The 24893-nt window shown below is 39.9% G+C and overlaps 1 protein-coding gene and 1 non-coding gene across 5 annotated transcripts in view; both read left to right on the top strand.

Annotated features, from left to right (window-relative positions):
- The window catches only part of MICU1 (mitochondrial calcium uptake 1), a 247772-nt gene that overhangs the window by 212426 nt on the left and 10453 nt on the right, over nucleotides 1–24893 (top strand). For all 4 annotated transcript variants that reach the window (XM_086679944.1, XM_086679942.1, XM_086679945.1 and 1 more), the window contains one exon: nucleotides 10146–10254. In XM_086679944.1, coding sequence (XP_086536070.1) covers nucleotides 10146–10254 — 109 coding nt within the window. The remainder of the gene's footprint in view (nucleotides 1–10145; nucleotides 10255–24893) is intronic.
- On the top strand, nucleotides 11433–11538 carry LOC147575983 (U6 spliceosomal RNA). The gene has a single exon (XR_015242122.1). It is a non-coding gene; the product is annotated as a U6 spliceosomal RNA (small nuclear RNA).

The following is a 24893-nucleotide window of genomic DNA, read 5'->3' as shown; positions in this document are numbered from 1 at the left end:
CTCTATTCGTGCTGTTATGTTTCGTATTTAACAAGGAGAGTTTTCATTTCTTTCATCCTTTTTTTTCAATGGGAACCGTGTTTTGTTTTGGCTTTATTTTAAAAATTAGCCCCAAGGTGCTTGGGTGGCTCAGTCTTAAGTGTCTGACTCTTGATTTTGGCTCAGGTCATGACCTTGGGATCGTGAGATTGAGCCCCACATCAGGTTCTGTGCTGAGTTTGGAGCCTGCTTGAGATTCTCTGTCTTCCTCTCTGTCTCTCTAAAAAAATTAAATTAAAATTTAAAAATAAAATAAAATAAATAAAATAAAAATTAGTCCTTATCCTCTACCAGATTTTCCCCATTTCCCTCAATATCCTTTTTTCTGTGAATAATTCTTCTGGGCCAAATCTGACTCAGCTCTAAAATTTGCTAATTTTACTTCCTCCATATTGTCTTCTCCTCATTAAAAGAAAAACAGAGTTTTCTAAACTTTATCAATGTAATTCACAGGGATGGTTCTCAATGCTTGAGAGTGCAGAAGCTGTGAATTTTAATAATTTAGCAAATCCACTTAAGGCTGAACTGAAAATTACATTTAGTTCAATGTCAGACATTGCTCTGTGCAAGACACTAAGCCAGATGCTGTGAGAAAGATAAAAGATAAACAAAAACCATCATCTATCCTCAAGAAATATATAGTCTGTAATAATTTAGTAAGAAAAAATATATATACACATAGAGACCTATATAATTTCATATTCAGTACTTATTGAGCAACCACTATGTGCAGGGAGTCAGATCATAAATAATTATAATAGAGGGCAACTCACTTGACTTTGGGCCTCTTAAGAGCAGTGTCTTACTCGTCTTTGCATGTCCACAGTACAGTGAGTGTCGCATAGGCAAACGTTTGTCATATGCGTTGGTGAATGTATTAAGTACCCTAATAAAGCTATGAGACCTTTTGGGAGCACCAGTGAGAAAGATTAGAACCACGGAAGAGGGGCGCCTGGGTGGCGCAGTCGGTTAAGCGTCCGACTTCAGCCAGGTCACGATCTCGCGGTCCGGGAGTTCGAGCCCCGCGTCGGGCTCTGGGCTGATGGCTCGGAGCCTGGAGCCTGTTTCCGATTCTGTGTCTCCCTCTCTCTCTGCCCCTCCCCCGTTCATGCTCTGTCTCTCTCTGTCCCAAAAATAAATAAATGTTAAAAAAAAAAAAAATTTAAAAAAAAAAAAAAAAAGAACCACGGAAGAGATTCTTGGTGGCAATACAATTTGAACTTGGCCTTAAAAGCAGAGTAGGATTTTGACAAGCAGAAGTTATAAAAAAAAGTTTGCTTTTGCTACCTGTTTCCTCTTAGATCGCTATCGCCAGCAACCTTCTGTCTGTATCAGTCTTACTAATAATGCTACCAGCCATGAAGCAGGGTTTGTACTTAACCAGTTATAATAAAACTATTAGATTATTAACTTTGCGTATCATCTGTAGATAATATTTATGTGGGCTCTCCTATTCACTTATTTTCACAGCTGTTTGAGAGTTGAGCCAGAATGTGGTCATCATGGAATATCAGATTCTAGAAACATTGCTGCATAGCGCTTGAAAAACTCCAATTATTAGGTGCCCGTCAAAGTCCTAAGAAGTAGTAGAGCACCTGAGGTGTGGCCATTCAACTAAAAAGACTAGAAACTCTACTGATTAGCTTTGTTTAACTGATGAGCTTTGAAACCTGTCCTTCCCCCAAAGAAGTACTAAGCTGTGAATGACTATTAAGAGAATTTATGGACTTTTCACTATTATATTTCTGGTTTCCCCCCCCCCACAATTAGTTTCATATACTTCAAAGGTATATGAGAGGTATACTTGTCTCTCTTTCCTATTCCTCAAGGTCATAGACATACCAGAGAAGAGAGTATAGTTGAAAGCTTAATCGAATAAACTCATTACCATTGGTTCTATGGTAATGAGCCTTCCAGCCTGCTAAGGATTCAACCTACCACTTACTGAGTACTTGCTATGTATCAGGCATTTTACCTATCTTCTCCTTAATGATCACATCCTGCTTGGTGGAAAGAATCCCCATTTTTCAGATGAAAAATACTTTTCAGTGCCTTAGTTGCCTGAGATCACACAGCATCTTAAGAGGTAGCAACAGGATTCAAAGCCAGGACTTGTTTTATTCCACAGTCAATAATCTTCCTACTAATGAGCCTATTTAATGCTACTCCTTATTCGCCATAATTTGAATAAGGACAGGGGTTTTGAGGAAATAAGAAAGCCAGTGTATTGCTAGACTCTAGCCTGTGGTCTCTTAAGGAGATGGCTAGAAAGGTAATCTATGGAAGCATTTTGTGTAAGACCTAGAATATGAGGCTAAGAAGTTGGGTTTATCCAGTTGGCAGTGAGAAATCATTGATATTTCGTGAGGAGGAGGAATGAACACATGAAGAAAGTGATGTTTCAGGATGACTAGATATTTGCAGAAATGTAAGCAATAGAAACAGTGGGATTTCCCCCCACTGCCAGGCAACAGTTGAAGAGAATTGTGGGGTTTGCAATGGGAAGATGCTTTACTGGAGCAAGATAGTCATAGAAACACCTATGAAAGAATAACCAAGAAATTGGTGACAGTGACCACCCATAGAGAGGGAGATTGAAAGACAAGGGTAGAGGAAGAATTGCTTTGTACTGTTTATATATTACTATTTCATAAGATTCATATATTATCTGCTGTAAAAATAACTTTTTAACAAATAAGCAGAAGACTGAGCAGAGGATAAATGATAAGATAGCATACAAGGAGAAGAAGGAAAAAGGAGAATATTTTATCTTTTCAGTGGGCCATAGAGGGAGTTCGGGCAAGTGGATTGATTCCTGGCGATGGATTACCTATGACTGATTAAAAGACAAAGCAAGAGAATCATGTGTGACAGCGGGTTTACCCTCACCCATGGCCTGTCAGCACGAGATACCTAGTGGTAACAGCTGACTCCTGAGGAAGCCACATTTCCCTTACCCCTCTTTCTACTCCAACTGCATTTTATATTGTTAACAATTTTATTGAGGTATAATTTATATACCATAAAACTCACCTGTTTTAAATGAGCAATTCAATGATTTTTAGTAAATTTACAGAGTTATGCAATCATCACCGCAATCCAGTTTTAGAATATTTTCATCACCCCGAAAAGATCTGTTACGCTAGCTTGTGGTCAGTCCCCATTTCTGCCCTCACCCCAGACAACCATACACCTTTTCTCTGTCTCTACAGATTTGTCTCTTCTGGACATTCACGTAAATGCTTTCGTAACATAATACGGTCTTTTGTGTCTGGCTTCTGTTACTTCTCATCATATTTTGAGGCTTATCCATACATTCTGTTGCTTGTATTCATTGCTGTGTTTTACTGCTGAATACAGTAAATACTGTTCCATTGTATGGATGTACCACATTTTGTTTACCCATTCACCAGTTGAACATTTGAATTGTTTCCAGTGTTCAGCCACTGTAAATAAAACTGCTATGAACATTCATGCACAGGTACTTTATGTGGACCTATCTTCATTCCTCTTAAGAAAATTCCTAGGAGTAGAATGGCTGGCTTGTATGGAAAAAAATTGAGTTTAACAAAAGCACCAAACTGTTTTCCAAAGTAGATGTACAATGTTACATTTCCAGTTTCTCTACATTTGCACCAACACTTGTTACTGTTTGATTACAGTCATTCTGATAGGTAGGTAGTGGTTTCTCATTGTGGTTTGATTTGCATTTCCCTATGACTGATGATCCTGAGCATTGTTTCATGAACTTTTTAGCCATTCATATATCTTATTTGGTAAGGTGTCTATTCAATTACTTTTTAAAATTGTGTCCTTGGGGTGCCTGGGTGGCTCAGTCGGTTAAGCATCGGACTTTGGCTCAGGTCATGATCTCGCGGTCCGTGAGTTCGAGCCCCGCATCAGGCTCTGTGCTGACAGCTCAGAGCCTGGAGCCTGTTTCAGATTCTGTATCTCCCTCTCTCTCTGACCCTCCCCCGTTCATGCTCTGTCTCTCCCTGTCTCAAAAATAAGTAAACGTTAAAAAAATTTTTTTTTTAATTGTGTTCTTATTTTCTCATTATAGAGTTGTAAGAGTTCTTTAAATTTTTTTTTTACATTTATTTATTTTTGAGAGACAGAGGAAGACAGAGTACAAGTTGGGGAGGGACAGAGAGACAGGGAGACACAGAATCCGAAGCAGGCTCCAGGCTCTGAGCTGTTAGCACAGAGCCTGACACGGGGCTCGAACCCACAAGTTGTGAGATCATGACCTGAGCCAAAGTCGGACGCTCAACTGACTGAGCCACCCAGGCACCCTGTAAGAGTTCTTTAAATCATTCAGGATACAAATCCTTTATCAGATATGTGATTTTTAAATATTTTCTCCCAGTCTATGATTTGTCTGTTTTCTCAGTATTTTGAAGTACAAAAGTTTTTAAGTTTGATGAAGTCTAACTTATCAGTTTTTTTTTTCCTTTTATGGATTGCACTTTTGGTGTCATATCTTTTTTTTTTTTAAGTGTATTTATTTTGAGACAGATAGAGAATGTGAGCAGGAGAGGGGCAGAGAGAGAGAGGAGAGAGAATCCCAAACAGGCTCCACACTGTCAGCATAGAGCCTGATGTGGGGCTCAATCCCACAAACTGTGAGATCATGACCTGAGCCAAAATCAAGATTTGGGTGCTTAACCACCTGAGCCACCCAGGCGACCCTTGGTGTCTATCATATCTAAGAACTCTTTGTCTTACTCAAGGTTACGAAGATTTTTTTATGTTTTCTTCTAAACATTTTATCAATTGCTTTTAGTTTTGAAAGACAATTCTATTGCTTATTCAACAAATTTCTAATGTTAAATTCACTTTTTAAATATTCATTTAAATTTTAGTTAATATACAGTGCAATATTGGTTTCAGGAGTAGAATTCAGTGATTCATCACTTGTATACAACACCCAGTGCTCATCACAATAAGTGCCCTCCTGCATACCCATCACCCACCTCCCTCCATCAACCCTCAGTTTGTTCTCTATTGTTAAGAGTCTCTTGTGGTTTGTTTCTCTCTCTTCTCTCTTCCCCCCTTCCCATATGTTCATCTGTTTTGTTTCTTAAATTCCACATATGAGTGAAATCATATGGTATTTGTCTTTGATTGACTTATTTCACTTAGAATAATATATTCTAGCTCCATCCACATTGTTGCACATGGCAAGATTTCATTCTTTTTAGCCTTATCTCCTTTTTTTGAGTCATCTAGAGCCCAGGGTTTTTTTTAATGTTTTATTTTTATTTATTTTGAGAGCAAGAGAGCAGAGAAGGGGCAGAGAGGAAAGGAGAGAGATAGAATACCAAACAGGCTCCACACTGTCAGTGCAGAGCCCGATGCAGGGCTCAGACCCATGAACCATGAGATCATGACCTGCACCAGAACCAAGAGTTGGACACTCAACCAGCTGAGCCACCCAGGTGCCCTTAGAGCCCAGTTTTCTATAAGTCCATCTTTCCCAAGGTAGATAGATAACCAGTTTGTTGAACAGTTGGACCCAGAATAAAATAACTCCTGCTTCTTCCACTTCCCCATAGTGTGTCAAGAAATTCCCTGTGATGCCATGCCTAAGAGAAGGTTATTTCCTCTTGCCTACTATTCTACAGGTCACGTCACCTGCCAGTGGCCTGTACACAACTATTGCCTTCCAGTCTGAACAGCTCAATTTGCAGAAAGCACATCCTTTCACTTTCCATCCATGAACCTCATGTTAAAGTCTTATTCTAGCTTTATTGCTAGAAAACCCTTTGGATTTTTTACTAAGATAGTTATGAAGAAATAAGGATTTTGTGACTGGCATCATCTTTTCTTTAAGAAGCCTATCTAAATTGTAAGCTCTATAAAATCAAGGCCCATGTCCAAAGCAATTTTATTTCCCTCACTGTTCCTGGCATAGTGCTGAGTCGTTAGTAAGTGCTCAATAAATATTTTTATTGTATCTATATAATAAAAGGTAAAATGTTACATATTTCAATTTAATAATGCCATAACGTGATATGTATCCCGCTGTTTTTCTATATCATCAAATGAATAGCCATTCAATTCAGATTTTCTCACTGTCTGACCTCAAATAATTCTCAGCATGAGTATTCTGGCCTTGACCTATTGTATTTGATGTTTCATGATAAATTAAGTAGCAAACATTAGAGTTTGCTTTTGTCAGAGGGGATCGCATTTCCTGTACCATGCCCTTTGTTTTAGAAATTTTATGTTAACCATTTTTAAGTGTATAGTTCAGTGGCATTAAGTACATTCATACTGGGGCACCTGGGTGTCTCAGTCCATGAAGCATCCGACTTCGGCTCACGTCACTATCTCATGGTTTGTTAGTTTGAGCCCCACATCGGGCTCTCTGCTGTCAGCACAAAGCTCACGCCAGAACCTCTGCCCCCTGCCCCATTCTCTGCCTCTCCCCTGCTCATATTCTCTCTCTCTCTAAAATAAATGAACATTTTTTAAAATCTTGAAAAGTACATTCATACAGTTATACAACCATCGCTGCTATCTATCTTCCCAAATTGAAACTCTGTACCCATTAAACAACAATTCCCCGGGGCCCTTGGCTGGCTCAGTAAATAGAGCATGCAATTCTTTCTTTCTTTTTTTTTTTTTTAAGTTTATTTATTTATTTTGACAGAGAGAGTGGGGAAGGGGCAGAAAGAGAATCCCAAGCAGGCTCCATACTGTCAGCTCAGAGCCCCATGCGGGGCTCTAACTCATGAACTGCGAAATCATGACCTGACCTGAAATCAAGAGTTGGACGCTCAACCAACTGAGCCATCCAGGCTCCCCAGAGTGCCTAACTCTTGATCTCAGGGCTATGAGTTCAAGCCCTATGTTAGGCATAGAGATTATTTAAAAAAAAAAAAAAAAAGGAAGGAAGGAAGGAAGGAAAAGAAAGAAGAAAGAAAAAAAAAGAAATTCCCATTTCTGTCTCTATAAACTTAAATAATTTAGGTACCTCATATAAGTGGAATCATACAGTATTTGACCTTTTGTGACTGGCTTATTTCACTTGATATAATGTCTTCAAGTTTCATCCATATTGCAGTTTATGTCAGAATTTCCTCCTTTTTAATGGTGACTAATATTCCATTTTGTTTATACATTCATCCATCAATGGACACTTGGGTTTTTTTCACCACTGCATGCCTTCTGATGGAGGAGAAGAGGAGAAGGTATTAGGCATCCATCCACAAGCAGGAGATATTGTAGAACCTGTACTTCCCTCTAGAAGATTGGTTCTAGCCTAGTGTTTACATTAGATAGCATACCAAGGCATTTGTATAATGAATAAGCCCTATCTCAGGATGCTCTAAGTTAAGGCCAAAAGAATGGCCTCAAATTAGGGAAAAATTACTTCTAGTTCACTGCCAAAAATTATGGAACTTGGTACATAGTAGGTACTCCATATATGTTGGAATGCATGCTTAAATTCAGATGTACCACTTTGTATAAATTGCCAAAAACTGGAAACACACCAAATAGAATGGATAAAAAAACTGTAGTATAGGGGCGCCTGGGTGGCCCAGTCAGTTAAGCATCTGACTTCAGCTCAGGTCATGATTTCATGGTTCATGAGTTCAAGCCCTGCATCGGGCTCTGTGCTGACAGCTCAGAGCCTGGAACCTGCTTCAGATTCTGTGTCTCCCTCTCTGCCCCTCTCCCACTCATACTCTGTCTCTTTCTCTCAAAAATAAAAGAAAACATTTTAAAAAACTGTGGTATATTCACCTAACAGAATACTAATGGCAATAAAAGTGAGTTAACTACAGAATACAAAAACATAGACAAATCTAAAAGAGAGAAGCCATATATAATAGAATGCGTACTGTATGATTCCATTTTTGAAGTTCAAAACAAGCATAATTAAACTGTTTCTGTTTGAGGATGCATAAATAGATAGTAATGTTGTTTTTAAAAAAAAAAAGAAAGAAAGAAAGAAATGAATCCCCTAAAAGTCAGAACAGTAATTAACACTGGGAAAAGGGGCTTACGACTGAGAAAGGGACATGTTGAGGGGAGAGAGGAAGGCTTCCAGGATGCTGAGAATAGTCTCTTCCTTGACCTGAGTGGAGGTTCTCTGGGTGTTCATTTTTATAACAGCTTGTTGTACTCTTTTTGTTGTTGTTGTTGTTGTTGTTGTATATGGCTTTATTTGAAAATAGCACTGGGTTTTTTTTGTTTGTTTTATTTATTTTTTTAATTTACATTCAATTTAGTTATCATATAGTGCAACAATGATTTTAGGAGTATATTCCCCATTTAGCCCATCCTCCCTCCCACAACCGCTCCGGTAACCCTCTGTTTGTTCTCCATATTTAAGAGTCTCTTATGTTTTGTCCCCCTCCTGTTTTTGTATTATTTTTGCTTCCCTTCCCTTATGTTCATCTGTTTTGTATCTTAAAGTCCTTATATGAGTGAAGTCATATGATACCTGTCTTTCTCTAATTTCGCTTAGCATAATACCCTCTAGTTCCATCCACGTAGTTGCAAATGGCAAAATGTCATTCTTTTTGATTGCCAAGTAATACTCCATTGTATATATATACCATATCTTCTTTATCCATTCATCCATTGATGGACATTTGGGCTCTTTCCATACTTTGGCTGTTGTTGATAGTGCTGCTATAAACATTGGGGTGCATGTGTCCCTTCAAAACAGCATACCTGTAGTTTGTTGTACTCTTATGTTTTACTCAGCTTTCTATATGGTCATCATATTCCACAATAAAAAGTTTTTTAACTTCTATTGTTCTAGGGAAATTATAAAAGATTGTGTGACGTATTTATACATATAGTATTTTAGTTCTTAGTCTGATTGATAAAATGAGAAAGATACCATTGACCCGAGTTGGGAGAATACCAGGAAAGAAGTATATATTGTCTATATTAAAGTTTCCTTATTACTGAGTTCCCCATGTGGATTTCTGGGCCCTCTATTTTGGGGAAATGGAAATTGGAAGGGGAGCAGCACTAAGTAGAAGGCAGTCAACATCAGCGGTCCCTTTAAGGATCTGATGCTTCATTAAAAGGCATTCACCTTGATGTCTCCCCAGTGTTACCCACTTCTTAGAAACTATTCATTTCCATCACAGCGTGATGTGTGAGAAGTGGGAAATGGGCAAAGAGGACAAATCCTCCACCCTGTAAGGAGACTCCCTTGGGCCTAGTTATACAACTACTCTCTCTTGAGCCATCAGAGAAAGTCCCATCAGAGATCAGCAAATCTTGGAGCAGCTTTTGAAAAGAGCTCCATTCAGAGCATTTCATCCGATTAAAGTTAAGTGGCAAATTGCTTCGTTAGTAGCTTTTAGATTGACATAATGAGCAGCTTCCCAATTGCTTGGGCTCTGCTAAATCCTGAAACCGTTCCCCTGCATATCACTGACTTTGGTGATTTTTTAATTGGCTTAAGCCTCAAAAAGCTGAGCTGGCCTAAGGGTAGATTATTAAAATGGACATCCTGATTCTAGTACAACTTAAGATAACATGTAACAGACCCAGGGGCTAGAGCTCATTTAAGAAGTGTCATAATAGATATTGTGACTAATTGGAGGGCACAGTTAGAAATATTTTTAGTAAAGATGTCCAGCCAACACTGTAAACAGCTTCACGTCGGATTTTACACGGGAGGGGAAAGCAATTAGCCAGCTTGCCTTTTTCAGGGTAGAATTCTAGAGTTGTGTTCCCTATACAAATTTGGCATTCTTTCACTAATTTATTCAGTTTCTGTTCTAGACATAGCATAGTTTTGTTTTGTTTTGTTTTTTTAATCTATGTATTAAGAGAGAGAGCATATGCACACAAGTGAGGGAGAGGGGCAAAGGCAAGAGGGAGAGAGAGAATCTTAACCAGACTCCATGCCCAGCACGGAGCCTGACATGGGGCTTGATCTCACAACTGTGGGATCATGACCTGAGTCAAAATCAAGAGTCAGACGCTTAACCGACTGAGCCACCCAGGCACCTGAAACATAGCATAAACTTCTGATTTGTAGACATGAATAATCACCTAGTGCTCTGCATTTTGTGCTGCTTTTTGTTATAGGTTCCTGCCTTATCTTGCTGTCTCTCTTCTTTCAGGGTCTAACATTTCAGGAAGTGGAAAACTTCTTTACTTTCCTAAAGAATATCAATGATGTGGACACTGCATTAAGCTTTTACCATATGGCCGGGGCATCTCTTGATAAAGGTAATGAAACCCAGAAGTTTTTTCTTGAAGGTATAAATATTGAATCTGTAATCTGTTAGGTGACTACCCCTCCTTAACTGTGACATGTGAGTTTTTCTTGACATTGTTTTTGATTTGTTTTGTTTTGCTTTGTTTTGTTGCCATTGGATGAGCCTTGCATTTCACCCTGAGCGACCAAGCTCAGCAAATGTATTTTCTTGTGCTAAAGGCCACAGTCAAGGCAGATGCCCATCTTTAGAGACTTTGGAACTTCTCTCACTGGAACCAGAGTCATGACATACATATTGTGAAGCTAAAGTCAGCGTGCATTTCAATTCATTCTTTGGTGGGAAGCAATGGTTTGGTTTATTTCTTGTGTTAACTTGGGTTTTTTGGCTTTGTTTTTAAGATAAAATTGTGGGGGCGCCTGGGTGGCGCAGTCGGTTAGGCGTCCGACTTCAGCCAGGTCACGATCTCGCGGTCCGTGAGTTCGAGCCCCGCGTCAGGCTCTGGGCTGATGGCTCGGAGCCTGGAGCCTGCTTCCGATTCTGTGTCTCCCTCTCTCTCTGCCCCTCCCCCGTTCATGCTCTGTCTCTCTCTGTCCCAAAAATAAAATAAAAAAAAAAAAAAAAAAAAAAAAAAAAAGATAAAATTGTGGCTCAGAATAGCACCCCCTGTTGGCTTACCTCCTACACAGTCAGCTCCAGTTAGTACAGGCAATGTGAGAGAGCAGGGGAAGTGAAAACACTACTTTTCCCCCAACATTTTATTATGAAAAATTTCAAACACTGGGGCTCCTGGGTGGCTCAGTCGGTTAAACATCCGACTTGGGTTCAGGTCATGATCTCACAATTTGAGTTCAAGCCCCACATTGGGCTGTGTGCTGACAGCTCAGAGCCTGGAGCCTGGTTCAGATTCTGTGTCTCCCTCTCTCTGTGCCCCTCTCCCCCTCACACTCTGTCTCTCTCTCAAAAATAAATATTAAAATTGATTGAAACTTGTTTTATGGGCCCCAGATATAGTCAGTTTTTTGAAGAACGTTTCAATACATTTGGAAAAAGTATATTCTGCACTTTTGAGTATAGTGTTGTAAAAATGTCAGGTCAAGGTGGTTGATAGTATTCAGATCTTCTAACTGACTTCTTTGTCTAGTTGCTCTTTCAGTTAGTGAGAGAAGGATGTTAAAATCTCCACATATAGTGCTTTCTTCCTCAGCACATACACTAAAATTAGACCAATACAGAGAAGATTAGCGTGGCCCCCGTGCAAGATGACATGTAAATTCATGAAGCATAAGGAAGGAAGGAAGGAAGGAAGGAAGGAAGGAAGGAAGGAAGGAAAGAAGGGAGGGAGGGAGGGAGGGAGGGAGGGAGGAAGGAAGGAAGGAAGGGAGGAAGGAAGGAAGGAAGGAAGGAAAGGAGGGAGGGAGGAAAGAAGGGAGGGAGGAAGGAAGGGAGGGAGGGAGGAAGGAAGGAAGGAAGGAAGGAAGGAAGGAAGGAAGGAAGGAAAGAAGGAAGGAAGGAAGGAAGGAAAAAAAAATAAATCTCCACTGATAATGTGTGGATTTGTCCATTTTTCCTTTCAGTGATGTCAGTCTTCGCATCCTGAATTTTGAGCTCTGGCATTAAGTGTACACACACATTGATTAGGATTATTATGCTTTCCTGATGAATCGATCCTATTATCATTAGAAATGTTCCCCCTTTATCTTTAGTAAGACTCCTTTTCTTGAAATTTGCTTTTTCTGATATTGGTATGATTGCTCCAGCTTTTTTTATGGTTATTATTTGCATATGTCTTCCTTTACGTTGCACTTAATCTGTGTCTTTAGAGTGCACCACTTCTAGACATATTGTTGGACCTCCTGGCCTTTTAGGTGTATATATATATATCTTTGCATTTTTTATCTTAATGGTTTCTCTAGAAACTATAACATTTCACGGTTCACTTAAAGTTAATATTGTGCCACTTCAAGTGAAACGTTAGGAGCGCCTGGGTGGTTCAGTTGGTTAAGTGTCCCAATTCTTGATTTCAGCTCATGTTGTGATCTCAGGGTCGTGAGGTGGTCGGGAGATTGAGCCCCACATCAGGCTCCGTGCTGGGCATGGAGACTGTGTAAGATTCTTTCTCTCCCTCTGCCCCTCCTCCGTTCATGCTTGCACCATGCACATGTGCATGCACTTTCTCTCTCTCTCAAAAAAAAAAAAAAAAAAAAAGGAACTTGCAATAATACTGTTCCATTTACCATGGCCCTATGTTTCATGCTTTAGTTGTCATTTGTATTTCATCTGTGTATGTCATAATCCCTACAATACAACATGAGGATTTTTGCTTTGAACAGTTTTCTTTTAAGAAATTAGGAGAAAAATAATCTTTTATACTTATCCACTTTTACCATTTACTCATATTTACCACTTTGAGTACTTTTCATTTATTCCTGAGTATCTAAATGTTTATCTGATACCACTTCTTATCAGTATGAAGAACTTATTTAGTCATTCCTTGTGGTACAGATCTACTAGCAATGAATTCTCTTAGATTTGGTTGATCTGACAATGTCTTTATTTCACTGTTGGGTACTACAGTGTGTAAGTTTTAAACCTCTCCAAAACACTGACTGAGGTTTTATAAACACAGTCTTGCTTATTCGGCACTTTTTGGTGGATTCCTTAAGATTTTCTAATATAAGATGATGCCATCTGCAAATGGAGATTATTTTACTTCTTCCTTTCCAAACTGAATCCTTTTACTTCATTTTCTTAATCCACAGCTTTTTTTGTTTGTTTATTTTATTTTTTGAGAGAGAGACCAGGCCCAAGTGGGGGAGGAGCAGAGAGAGAGAGGGAGACACAGAATCCGAGACAAGCTCCAGGCTGTGGACTGTAAGCACAGAACCCGATGCAGGGCTTGAATTCACGAACCCCAAGATCATGACCTGAGCCAAAGTTGGATGCTTAACTGACTGAGCCACCCAGGCTCCCCATAATCCACAGCTTTTTTGAAAAACAGTTGCTTATTTGCTTTTTTGTTTATTTAAAATAATACCTCTTCTGACTTTTGTAGAACCCCTTGAAAAAAATTAATGATATCACGGAGGGTATGTATGTATGTGTAATATCACAGGGTTATTTCTCTAGAATAGCTTTGGTTCTATTGCTCTGTTTCACAAAACGGATCGGACAGCATCTGACTATCCAAAGATATAAGACTTAAAGTGATCACTTATTGTAAAATAAAAATTAATAAGTTCCTCTTTATATTTGCATGCCTTTTTTGAAGAGCTCAACTAAAGACAGTAGAATTGCTTTAAAGAACAGTTATCTAGGATGAATCACTGTCTGTGTTAAAATTATATGGTATATAAAATAGAATGATTCAGAGTAGTGGTGGCAAAGGAAAGTTCAACCTAGTGGTTAAAAAAAAAAAAAAGTGTTTCTTTCAAATGACTTCAGGCCATTTCCTGGGATGTATAGTCTCCATATAATCCATGCCTCATTATCCTTGCTATTTAATAGAGGCAGTATTACAAATTATACAGTCACATCTAACATCCAGATATGTGTTTGGCTTTGAGATGTATGATATTTAGCATTTGTTTTGACTTCTTGGTTTGTTTTATCTATGTAACTTTGGATCCCTGAGTGCAAAACGATAGCTATCTAGGAGAAACTGGCCTAGATTCATACTAAGTAGCAGGGAGAAGCCAAGTGAATTCATTTCCTAGGGCTGCCATAACAAATTACCACAAACATGGGGATTTAAAAAACAGAAATTTACTCTCCCACGGTTCTGAAGGCCACAAATCCAAAGTCAAGATGATAGCAGAGCCATGCTCCCTCTGAAGGCTCTAGGGGAGAGTCCTTCCTTGCCTTTTCTGGTTCATTGCGGTTCTGGTCACTCCTTGGCTTGTCTTCACATAGCCTTCCCCTCCTTCTCCTTCCATATCTTTCTTCCGTATATCTCTTGAAAGGGCACTTGTCATTGGATTTAGGGCCCACTTGGGTAATTCTTAGCCCAGATCTCATCTCAAGATCTTTAATTTAATTACATCTGCAAAGACCCTCCTTCCAAACAGAGTCACATTCACAGATTCTAGGGGTTAAGATGTGGACATATCTTTTAGGGGGGTCACCATTCAACCCACTGTAACTACCAAGAACTAAATATCACCCATATGTAGTCCACAAAGTAAAAACAAAATGGTTGGGGGGGGGGGGCAGTGAATTTAAATTACTTTAAGAATATTTGTATTGTCTGTTTGAAAGCTTAAATTTTTTTAGAAACCTAATTATGCTGTTTACCTGGGTAACTTCTATTTAGCTTTCAAGTCTCAATTCAAATGCCACTTCCTCAGAGAGGCCTTCCCTAACTACTCCACATAAATTATAAACACTAACTATATTGTCTGTTGTTCTTATAATTTAAAAAAAAAAAAAAGAGGCATTAGCCTAAAATCTTCTGCCTTTACTATTATCATCAATTCCTATCCATAAATTATGGACAAAGGCTTTAATTTCCACAAATATGGCTAATCAGAGCAGAGACCACTAACAACAATATATTTTATATGATAGGTGCTCAATAAATACTTACTGAGTTATTCACCACCTATCCAGAAGCTAAAAAAAAAAAAAAAAAAAAAACCTGCATTATCCTTGGTTTCTTGCTCTCTCTCCCCCGCATTCATTTTTTCACTAAATCTTTGTCTCTCTACTTCCAAAGCATATCCTGCCTCTGACTCCATTTCTCCATCTCCCCTGCTAAAGCCCTAGTCTGTCTATCCAGGCTGACAGGGTTCCATACGTCATGGCCCTTGTATACTCTCTGAGTCCATCAAATATCACTTTTCTTCTCAGTTCACTCCCCTCCACATTGTTCTTTGTTTATTTTCTAAATATACCAAGTTCATTCCCACCTGAAGGCCTTTGTTATAGCTGTTCCTTCACCTCAAGTGCTCTTTCCCGTGATCTCTGTGTCTTTGGGCCCCTGTGATTCAGTTTTCATATAACTCACTTCCTTCCCATTCTAAAGTAACTCCATCAGCCTGTGTCATAGTAATTGTCACTACTTGATATTTTCTCATGTGTTTATGTGTTTTATTATCTGACTCTGCTTATTAGCATGCTCATCTGTCTTGTTCATGGATATATTCCCTATGCCTAGGACAATACCTAGGATACATATACATTTTACACATATTTGACCAATAAATGAATAAGTTAATAAACATATTGATGGATATAAATAAGACATTGGATCTTGAGCCAATAAACCCTCAACTTTCACAATAGACCCAGAGAGCAAACTCATGCTATTAATTCATTTTGTTCTTCTGTAATCCCTATCTTTTAGATTTGGCATATATTTCACCTTCTTGGACACCTAAAGGGGTGATACCAGTCATGTTAACTGTTTATGTACCAGCACGTGCATGGAAAGACTAGTGTGTGTTCAGCCATCCTTGCCAAGTTCCCTCACCCTGCCGGATGTGCCTGTCCTCAGTAGCCTTTCCTTGTACTTTCCCCTTTGCTTTCAAACCTTCCTAATCCTGGCAGTCCTACTAGTGATGTTTCCACTGGTTTGAGCTCTACCCGAATTCTCCCTCTGCAGAATCATGTGATTTTACTGCTAAGATGAAACTGGGAAGAAGGGTAGAAAAGTGTCATGGTTAAGAACACAGGTTCTGAAGTCACATTGTCTGGGTTTTAAGCTCAGCTCCATCATTAAGCTAGCTGAGTTGCTCTGGGCATTTTCTAAATTCAGTCTCTATGTTTTTAAAATCAGGATAATGACACCTACCTCATAGGTTATTAAACTTGTACCTATCATGCAGTGTCTGTTTAATAAATGTCAGCTGCTTTCATTATGAAGTTGATATAAACCAGTTAGGTGTGGTTTGTCCACTTGTTCAACTAGCAGCACAGATACTGTGCTGGGTTCTACCCTCGAGAAGCTCGCAGTTTTGTAGAGGAGAACGATAAGTATACAAGCTTTGCCAGTTTGGTGTGATATGTCATGATTAGCCATAAGATTGAACGTGGATACTTTTAATACTTTCCCCACCATACCAGGAGTGGGGAAAGAGTGGGTCAGGGGTAGAGACAAGATACTTTGGTCTGCCTGCGGCTCATAGTCTCAGCTGCCTTCATTTTTTCCCAAAAGGTTAGGACCTTCAGAAATTGGCACCTTTTAGAGGCCCTGGCACTGTCTCTTCCTTGGCTATTTTAGAGCTTGCAACCCTGTCTTTAGACATAATTTAGCACAGAATTTCCCAAACAGCACTGTGAAGAACACTATTTACTGCAATATGTTAATGGTTCTGTGGGTTTAAAAAAAAAAAAAAAAGTTCCATGGTTCAAGTAAGTTTGGAGAATGCAGAATTTCTTCCTGCAGCACTACTCCTGCCAACTCTTTAATATGCTAATGTGCATTATTAATCTCCAAGAGAGCCACATAGTTCCCAAACTTGATTTGCTCCAAAATGTCTTTTAACAACTTGCAGAGCTAATGGTCTTCAGAACAGTTTGAGAACCCAGGCGGGTGGCAGCTACAGATTCACAACATGACGGCATGACCCAATCCCTCCAGAAAAAGTAATATCATTGAGGCTCTTTCTTTAGTTCTGCGTGGCCCATGTGGGAATAACACCTCCCAGGCAAGTGTGAAATGTCCTTGGTGAATTCTGACCATTTGAAGAAAGAACCTTTTTCCATGAAATAGTGTGTGTCTCCACAATAGGTCATCTCTTGTTTAGCACTTAAGAGGAAGTGGTTCTATTGCTTATTCGTGCACATACTGGGCGTAAAATTAGATATATAACCTCTCAGAGTGCTGTCTGAATGATTTACCTACTCTGCTGAAGAAGGTAATGAAAAACTGAACATGACTTCTTCCCTGATGACATCCTCTGATGGAAAAGTTAGAAATTGAATTGGAGCTCTAGAATGAGCTATGGTTTGTATAACGTCAAATATTCTTACTTTTGGTGCGCCTGGCTGGCTCAGTGGGTGGAGCGCGTGACTCTTGACCTCAGGGTCATGAGTTCAAACCCCGTGTTGGGTGTGAAGCCCACTTAATAAAAAAAAAAAAAGAGAGAGAGAATATTCTAACTCTTGCCAAGAGAATAAAAGGTTTCCAGGTATGGTGAAACCCCATTATAGAGCACCTCGGGATATTATAGATTTGGTAAACCCGTAGGTACAGCTGTGTCCCCTGTGTACTTTGAACTATAACACAGGAAAATAATCGCACAAATATAGTCCATGGGCTTTACTACTCATGCCCTACTTGGATTGAAAATCATAATTTATGGCATGGTTGTCCTTATTTTTTTTTAATTTTTTTAAGTTTATTTTTATTTATTTTGAGAGAGATAGAGAGCAATCTGGGGAGGGGCAAAAGGAGGGAGATAGAATCCCAAGTAGGCTCCACACTGTCAGCACAGAGCCTGAGGCAGGGCTTGGACTCACAAACCATGAGATCGTGACCTGAGCCAAAGTCAAGATGAGACACTTAACCGATTGAGCCACCTAGGCACCCCCTTAATTTCTTTTAATTTTTCTTTTTTGAGAGAGAGAGTGTGAGTGACGGAGGGGCAGAGAGAGAGGGAGACAGAGGATCCCAAGTGAGCTTTCGCTGAGAGGAGCGAGCCCAGGTCTCGAACCCACAAACCATGAGATCGTGACCTGAGCCACAGTCAGACACTCAACCAACTGAACCACCCAGGTGCCCTGTCCTTAATTTTTTATAGTCATTCTATACATACATTTTACCTTATTGTCTGACAGCCAAGAGAATAACTAATAAAGCCTGTAGCATAATTCCTACAGGATGCTCTTTGCATCCCCAGGTATTTTTTTGAAGTATCAGTCATATCAAATGATCTCAGTTACCTTTACTCCAAAGTGACCTGGATGGCATAGATGACCTTTAAGAATCTTTGTGGCTTTGATATTCTTTGAGCCTATTATTTTGAATGAGTAAAGGAATCTTAGTCTTTTGGTGTTTAGGTCCCTACTGGGTTGTTGGGGAAGTTAGAAATTAGTAATGGAGTAAATTCTAACACACAACAAACTCCTGTATTCTGAACAACTATCTTTAACAGATAAGCTGCCACTCTCTCCTGAGCCCTAAGAATCCTATGGCATTGTCATTTTGAGGACTACAAGGCCATCACACATCTGGAACACTGACAGCAACTATCATTTCATTGCAGCTTCTGTCTGCCAGTCATAACTCTAAGTGCTTTTTGGACATTATCTCTCTTAATCCTTAAGACCTGAAAGGTAGTTGGTATTATCCCCCATTTTGTGGGTAAGGAAATATAAAATAAAGCGGCTTGCTCATTGTTACCCAGCTAAGGACATAGAGCCAGGATTCAAGCTCAGGCCTCTCTAATCCCAAAGTCTGTATATCCCTTCCACACCATCATGGTGTCTCTCAGTATTTCCCAAAATGCTGCTGGAATTTGAAACTCTTTGCTGAAACACAACCCTGAAGGCAGTGAAGTTTCACCATTTTGCAAATTGGTGCAGCCACTCTGGAAAGCAGTGTGGAGGTTCCTCAGAAAATTAAAAATAGACCTACCCTATGACCCAGCAATAGCACTGCTAGGAATTTATCCAAGGGACACAGGAGTACTGATGAACCATCCTTTTAAGTAGCTTAGGAAAGACAGGGTCTAGACTATTTATTTCCAGTTCCCTTTGACTAAGAGTAGAACACAGTCCTTTTGGTAAACTATGGCATTTTGGAGTCAGTGCCCTTCTCTCGAATATGAAATGTGACATGACATTCCCCCTGCAGTTGTCTTGTCTGTTCAGGACCAGGCTCTGCAGACATGCTCTGACATCTGTAGTGCATCCCTTATAGTGACATAGACTCTTAGAGTCGTTGTCTAATCTAGCTTCTTACCCCACATAGGAATATCTTCTAGACACAGGTGTTCTTCACCTTTCTAACCATACTACTCTTCATGCAGAAACCAACACACAGAAGCCTAAAGTCACTTAAATAAGGTCATGTAACAAGAAAACAGAAGAGGAAGACACGTGTGTGTATACTACACTGGCTGGTTCACCACATTGAAACATAGGATATACAGATGTGGACCTGTCAGATTCTAATAACCACCTCTACTCATTGGTGTGGTAATGCTTTGTTACACTTTTAGACACTGTCCTAACATCTAGCGTTTATCGACAGTTAAGTATATGCATGAAATTTGGAAGTATGAATTTTGGTTTTAAACTCGAACTCGAGTTTGAGTCCCTGCTATTCATTAGCTTTGTGGCCTTGAACTTAAGTTCTCAAAGCCTCAGTTTCCTGATCTGTAGAATGGTGATAATAGAATATCACTTTGGGGCTATTGTGACAATTAATGAAACAATACTGTATTAGTATACCAGATTGAAAGTACAACAGTACCTGGATGCCTGTTCTGGTTTTCAACCCCTAGATATTGTCTTTCTTCTGCCTGTTTATCTTATTAAGGAGCTTATAGACTGGAAACAATCTATCCCAATATCGGAACTGAGCAAAAAGTTATTAAACAAAAAAGAAAAAGGGGGCACCTGGGTGTCTCAGTCGGTTAAGCAACTGACTCTTGATTTTGGCTCGGGTAATGGTCTCACAGTTCATGAGTTGGAGCCCCGCATTGGGCTCTGCACTGACAGCACAGAGCCTGCTTGGGATTCTCTCTCTCTCTGCCCCTCCCTTGTGTGTACACGCACATGCTCTCTCTCCCTCTCTCTCTCTCAAAATAAATAAATAAACTTTTAAAAATTAAAAAGAAATCTACTTTAAAAAAATAAAAAGATTACCCTAGGAACTCATGGGGCTTACTTTTGTTCTCTTAGGAAATAGTATCTACTGCTTTTTTCAGTCACTTTTGAGATTCATATCAGTTTAGGGGCGCCTGGGTGGCGCAGTCGGTTAAGCGTCGACTTCAGCCAGGTCACGATCTCGCGGTCCGTGAGTTCAAGCCCCGCGTCAGGCTCTGGGCTGATGGCTCAGAGCCTGGAGCCTGTTTCCAATTCTGTGTCTCCCTCTCTCTCTGCCCCTCCCTCGTTCATGCTCTGTCTCTCTCTGTCCCAAAAAATAAATAAATAAATAAATAAATAAATAAATAAATAAATAAATAAATAACGTTGAGATTCATATCAGTTTAGAAGTTATAAGTCATTAGCTTCTCCTAAGATTCATCATTCATCCCAAAATTCTTGAGACCATTGCTTTCAGCAGGCATTAATCTTACTTAAATTCTCTCTTCCTAGGAATATCTAACCCCTGTTAACATCTCTACTGTCCTCAGCATTCAAGGGGGAGTTTTCACTAGACCATAAAATTTTGAGGACAATGAACCTTGTTTTCCACATCTTTGTGTCCTGCTCTGATCCTAGAACAATTCTTTATATATAGTAGATGTTCATTTAATGTTGAATAAATAGATGAATTAATTCTAATGGTCATATCCTGGACAGGATGTGGAAATGCTCTATTAAAAGCCTAGTGTGATGGGGAGAGTGGTAGAGAACTGTATCACCCTTCCATGTCATTCATTTTCTTGATTCCACGGTCAAGTCACTTCTCTGACCCTCAGGTTAGAGTGATACTAAGTATCTCCAAAAGTTCTTCCAGATTTGAAATTCTTGCACTCTAATTAAATCAGTTTTTTACTGAATGTAGTAATGTTTTAATGGACATGTTATAGCCTAAAGTTATATCCAAATTTGTGTGAAAATGAACTAACATAATTATCAGTCACATTGGAAATCAGAGCAGTGCTGTTCAATTCCCAAAAGCAGGGTGGCAGTTTTAATTTATTTTCTTGTTAAGAAATTTAAAACTTAATTAGACTTTGGCCAGTGTACCTAAAGATCTAATTTGTGGAACTTGGTAGAGTAGTTGCAGAAGAGTGATAGTTCTGTAAAAGGTCCCTAAAATGAGCACAGCTGTATATGAAGTATGATTCCAGGAACCTCAGAAGGACATTCCCAACCATAAATACCTTCTCCACTTCGCTTTCGTGCTGCATAACACAATAATACAAATTTAGCAGCTTAAAACAACACCTATTCATTACCTCAGTTTCTATGAGTCAGAGTCTGGGCACAGCACAGCTGGCTTCTCCGCTCGGGTCCTAACAAGGTTTCAAGTGTAACAGGTGTCAGAAGGGCTGTGTTCTCATCTGCCGGTCAGGGCCCTCTTCTACACTTTTTTAGGTTCTTGGCAGAATTCAGTTTCTTTCGGTTGTAGGACTTTTCCTTGCTGGCTGCCAGCTGGGGATCACTCTCAGGGGGCCGCTGCAGTTCCTTGCCCTGTGACCCCCTCCCCTCACAACATGGTAGCTCACTTCTTCACAGCCAGCAAGAGACTCTCTTTCCCCAGTATGCTGAATTGCATTCTTTTATTATATAATTGTAATCTTGGGAGTGACCATCCCATTACCTTTTCCATATAAAGTAAGTTAATCCCACAAGTGGTATCCCATTATATTCACAGATCCTGCTCTCATTCAAGGAGAGGAGATTAGAGAGGATATATATATACCAGACGGTGGGCATGTTGAGGACTGTCTCAGAATTCTGGCCACCACACCAGCCGTAATTCCAGAAATTCACACCTTTACGTTCATTCTTTGAAGACTTCTGAAGATCTGGACATTTTAACTGATTTAAGCCATGTTATCTAAAAAATAACATGGCAGCCATAAAATTTTAGTGTGAGAAGGGAGCTTGGAAATCATTTAAACCTTTCCTTTGGGGGCACCTGGGTGGCCCAGTCGGTTAAGTGTCTCGCTCTTGGTTTCAGTCCAGGTTACAATCTCATGGTTCAGTTCGTGAGTTCGAGACCCTCGTGCAGAGCCTGCTTGGAATTCTCTCCCTCTCTCTATCTCTCTCTTTCTCTCTCTCTCTCCCCCTCATGCGCATGCTCTCTCTCAAAATAAATAAAAAACTTTTAAAAAGTATATAAATAAATCCTTCCTTTATTGTTATCTCTTCATTTACACATGAAGGAAATGGCTTGCTCAGCTCACAGCTAGTGTGACACAAAACTGAGAGCAGAGATTCGGGTTCACTGACTTTCATACCGTTGTTCTCTTTGGTACATGGCACCCACTGCTGGAGAAACCTAGAGAATTTTGTAGGAGACTCAGTGCTTATTTGTGAAAGTGGCAATAGGGAAAAGTTCACAGCAAACCATATGAGAGAACATCCCCCAGACAGGCGTAGCATAAAAGCGGGAGTAGGAATGTCACAAAGATGTGTGGGGAACAGGTTATGTGGAAAAAAAGCTCCTATTTTATAAATTCTCTTAAAGTTTGTGGGAGGCAAGCCCTGCGCTTCAGCTCATCATTGCATTTTGTGAAAAACATTTATATGTGAAGAGGAATGTTGGCCAGGATTCCATTCATTTAAGACACAGTCATCAGTGTTTAAAATTATTCATGATGAAGGCAAGGAAGCTCAAGTTCTGAAAGAAATATTTGCTTTATGAGGCAGTTTCTCTGCAGAGACTTCATTTATCTTCCCAAATTGAAAGTCACTTAGCAATTCTAAAGATTGATTCTGACTTAACTACATTACTTTGAATATATTGTGATTTAGTAAAATTATATAAGTGCCCCAAGGAGGAAGAGCACTGCTCTGGGGATTCATGATTACCAGTGGGAGAAAGAGGAGTGTGGGGATAGGATAAACTGCCCCAAATCCACATAAATAGATGAGTAAGGACAAAATGGGCCAACATTCCATCCCACTGGGAAAAGAATCAGAAAGAAATTCCACCAACTAAGGAAGTATAGAGACTAGTATTTATTGCAAGCCCTGCTTTTGGGGGGACTTTAAGGGTTGCTGCCCTTAGAAGCCTCTGAAGCTTTCATAAAGCACTTGTAAAGGTGGACAGTATTTCGCCTTTTATATAATTTCAGCAAGCCAAATTAAAAAAAAATTTTTTTTAATGTTTATTCATCCTTGAGAGAGAGAGAGAGAGAGAGAGAGACAGAGGGTGAGTGGGGGAGGGGCAGAGAAAGAGGGAGACACCGAATCCGAAGCAGGCTCCAGGCTCTGAGCTGTCAGCACAGAGCCCAACACGGGGCTCGAACTCATGAACCGTGAGATCATGACCTGAGCCACAGTTGAACGCTTACCCGACTGAGCCACTCAGGCACCCCTCAGCAAGCCGAATTTTAAATATATCAGTTGCTCTGTCTTTAGCTATCAGAGATCCAGACTCTGTTGAAGCTGACGACTGTAGTCCACCAAGGAAGTAACTTTGTAAGCGGAAGGGGAATAAAAGGTGCCTCCACCTCAAGATGGAGGTTAGGATAAATTAGGCACTGGTTAAATGAATGATGTATCCCATCGGTAGAGTACTGTGCAGCTGTTAAAAAAGAAACTGTGTCTGTACTGGTATGGAATTCTTTCGAAGATACGTTGTTAAACGAGAAAAGCAAAACCATATATTTAGTATACTACCGTTTTGGGAGGAAGAAATTAAAAATGAATATTTGATTTTATATCCATATTTCTGGGAAAACTAAAGATATTGGTTGCCTCTGGACAGCTAGGTAAATGTATTACCTAATGGAAAGTGACTTTTTCAAATAGAAAGAATGAAACTTTAAAGAGTCAAAGAGGCAAAAGCAAGTGAATATGGGAAATTGGTCTCCAAATAAGAACTGGCTTTGGTTATACAGGTTTCCTTGCAAACAGCCTTGACTGGCCCTCTGTAAAATCTGTCGTGATGTTCTCACCACCCTCTGTGCTTTCTGTTCTAGCTCCCTAGTCAGGTGTTAGCATCCCTTCATGCTTTCAGTACTTTATTCAGACTGACTTCCCCACCTCCCACCCCACATCACCCACTACCACACGTGCACAAGTCTGGAGAGTCGTCTCTTTAATCCTTTAGAATTAAAAATGTACCTCCTCCCAAATATACACTATTCGACTGTAATCCGTGTGTCTATCAATATGTCTGATATTTTTCCTATTCACTTCTCAATCTTAATGATATATATGGTCTCCACTACTAAACTGGGTGTGTCAGCTGAAATCCCTACCTAACGGTGCTGGTAGAAATGCTTGCCTTTTGTGGACAAAATATGATGAGGATTTTTGACGAAGCCAGATACAATAATGGGTAATGGCAATAAACCTTACTGTAAAGCAGTTGGTACTAGATTAAGCATGTAAGCCCATGGAAGCAGTTGTCTGGGCTGATGCTCTGAGGTTCAGAAAACCTGACTGCGGGTTTTCTCTGTGTCATGTGCTCGTATTCAGGAGCCAAGACCACCAGCAGCACCTCTGGCGAGTGGGCGACCTGAGCACGCAGAGGGGGTCAGCCTGCCTGCAGCTTCAGAGCACCATGCAGGACAGGGAACTGTTACCATGTTCATTATTAGTGTGCCGCATTGCTCTTGGCTCCTTAAATTGCTAGTTCCCTTGAATGCTGTCCTTCCCGCCTCCCCTGCCCTCCAGAATCAGGTTGAAATGTGTATGTTGTATTAGCCAAAGTTATCGTGGAAGAAGATACAAAATAAAAGACAAGTGTCTTTAAGGGAAAACCCTTCCCCCTATCGCCACCCCCAACCCCAAAGCCATCTAGGGACTGACTTAAGAAACTAAGGCATCTGTATCATCATCCTTTCCAGGGCTGAA

The sequence above is a fragment of the Puma concolor genome, chromosome D2, assembly GCF_028749965.1.
Source record: "Puma concolor isolate L17-30 chromosome D2, mPumCon1.1.hap2, whole genome shotgun sequence".
Taxonomy (NCBI): Eukaryota; Metazoa; Chordata; class Mammalia; order Carnivora; family Felidae; genus Puma; species Puma concolor.
The sequence above is the reverse complement of the archived record's forward strand: the minus strand, read 5'-3'. Positions and strand labels throughout refer to the sequence as shown.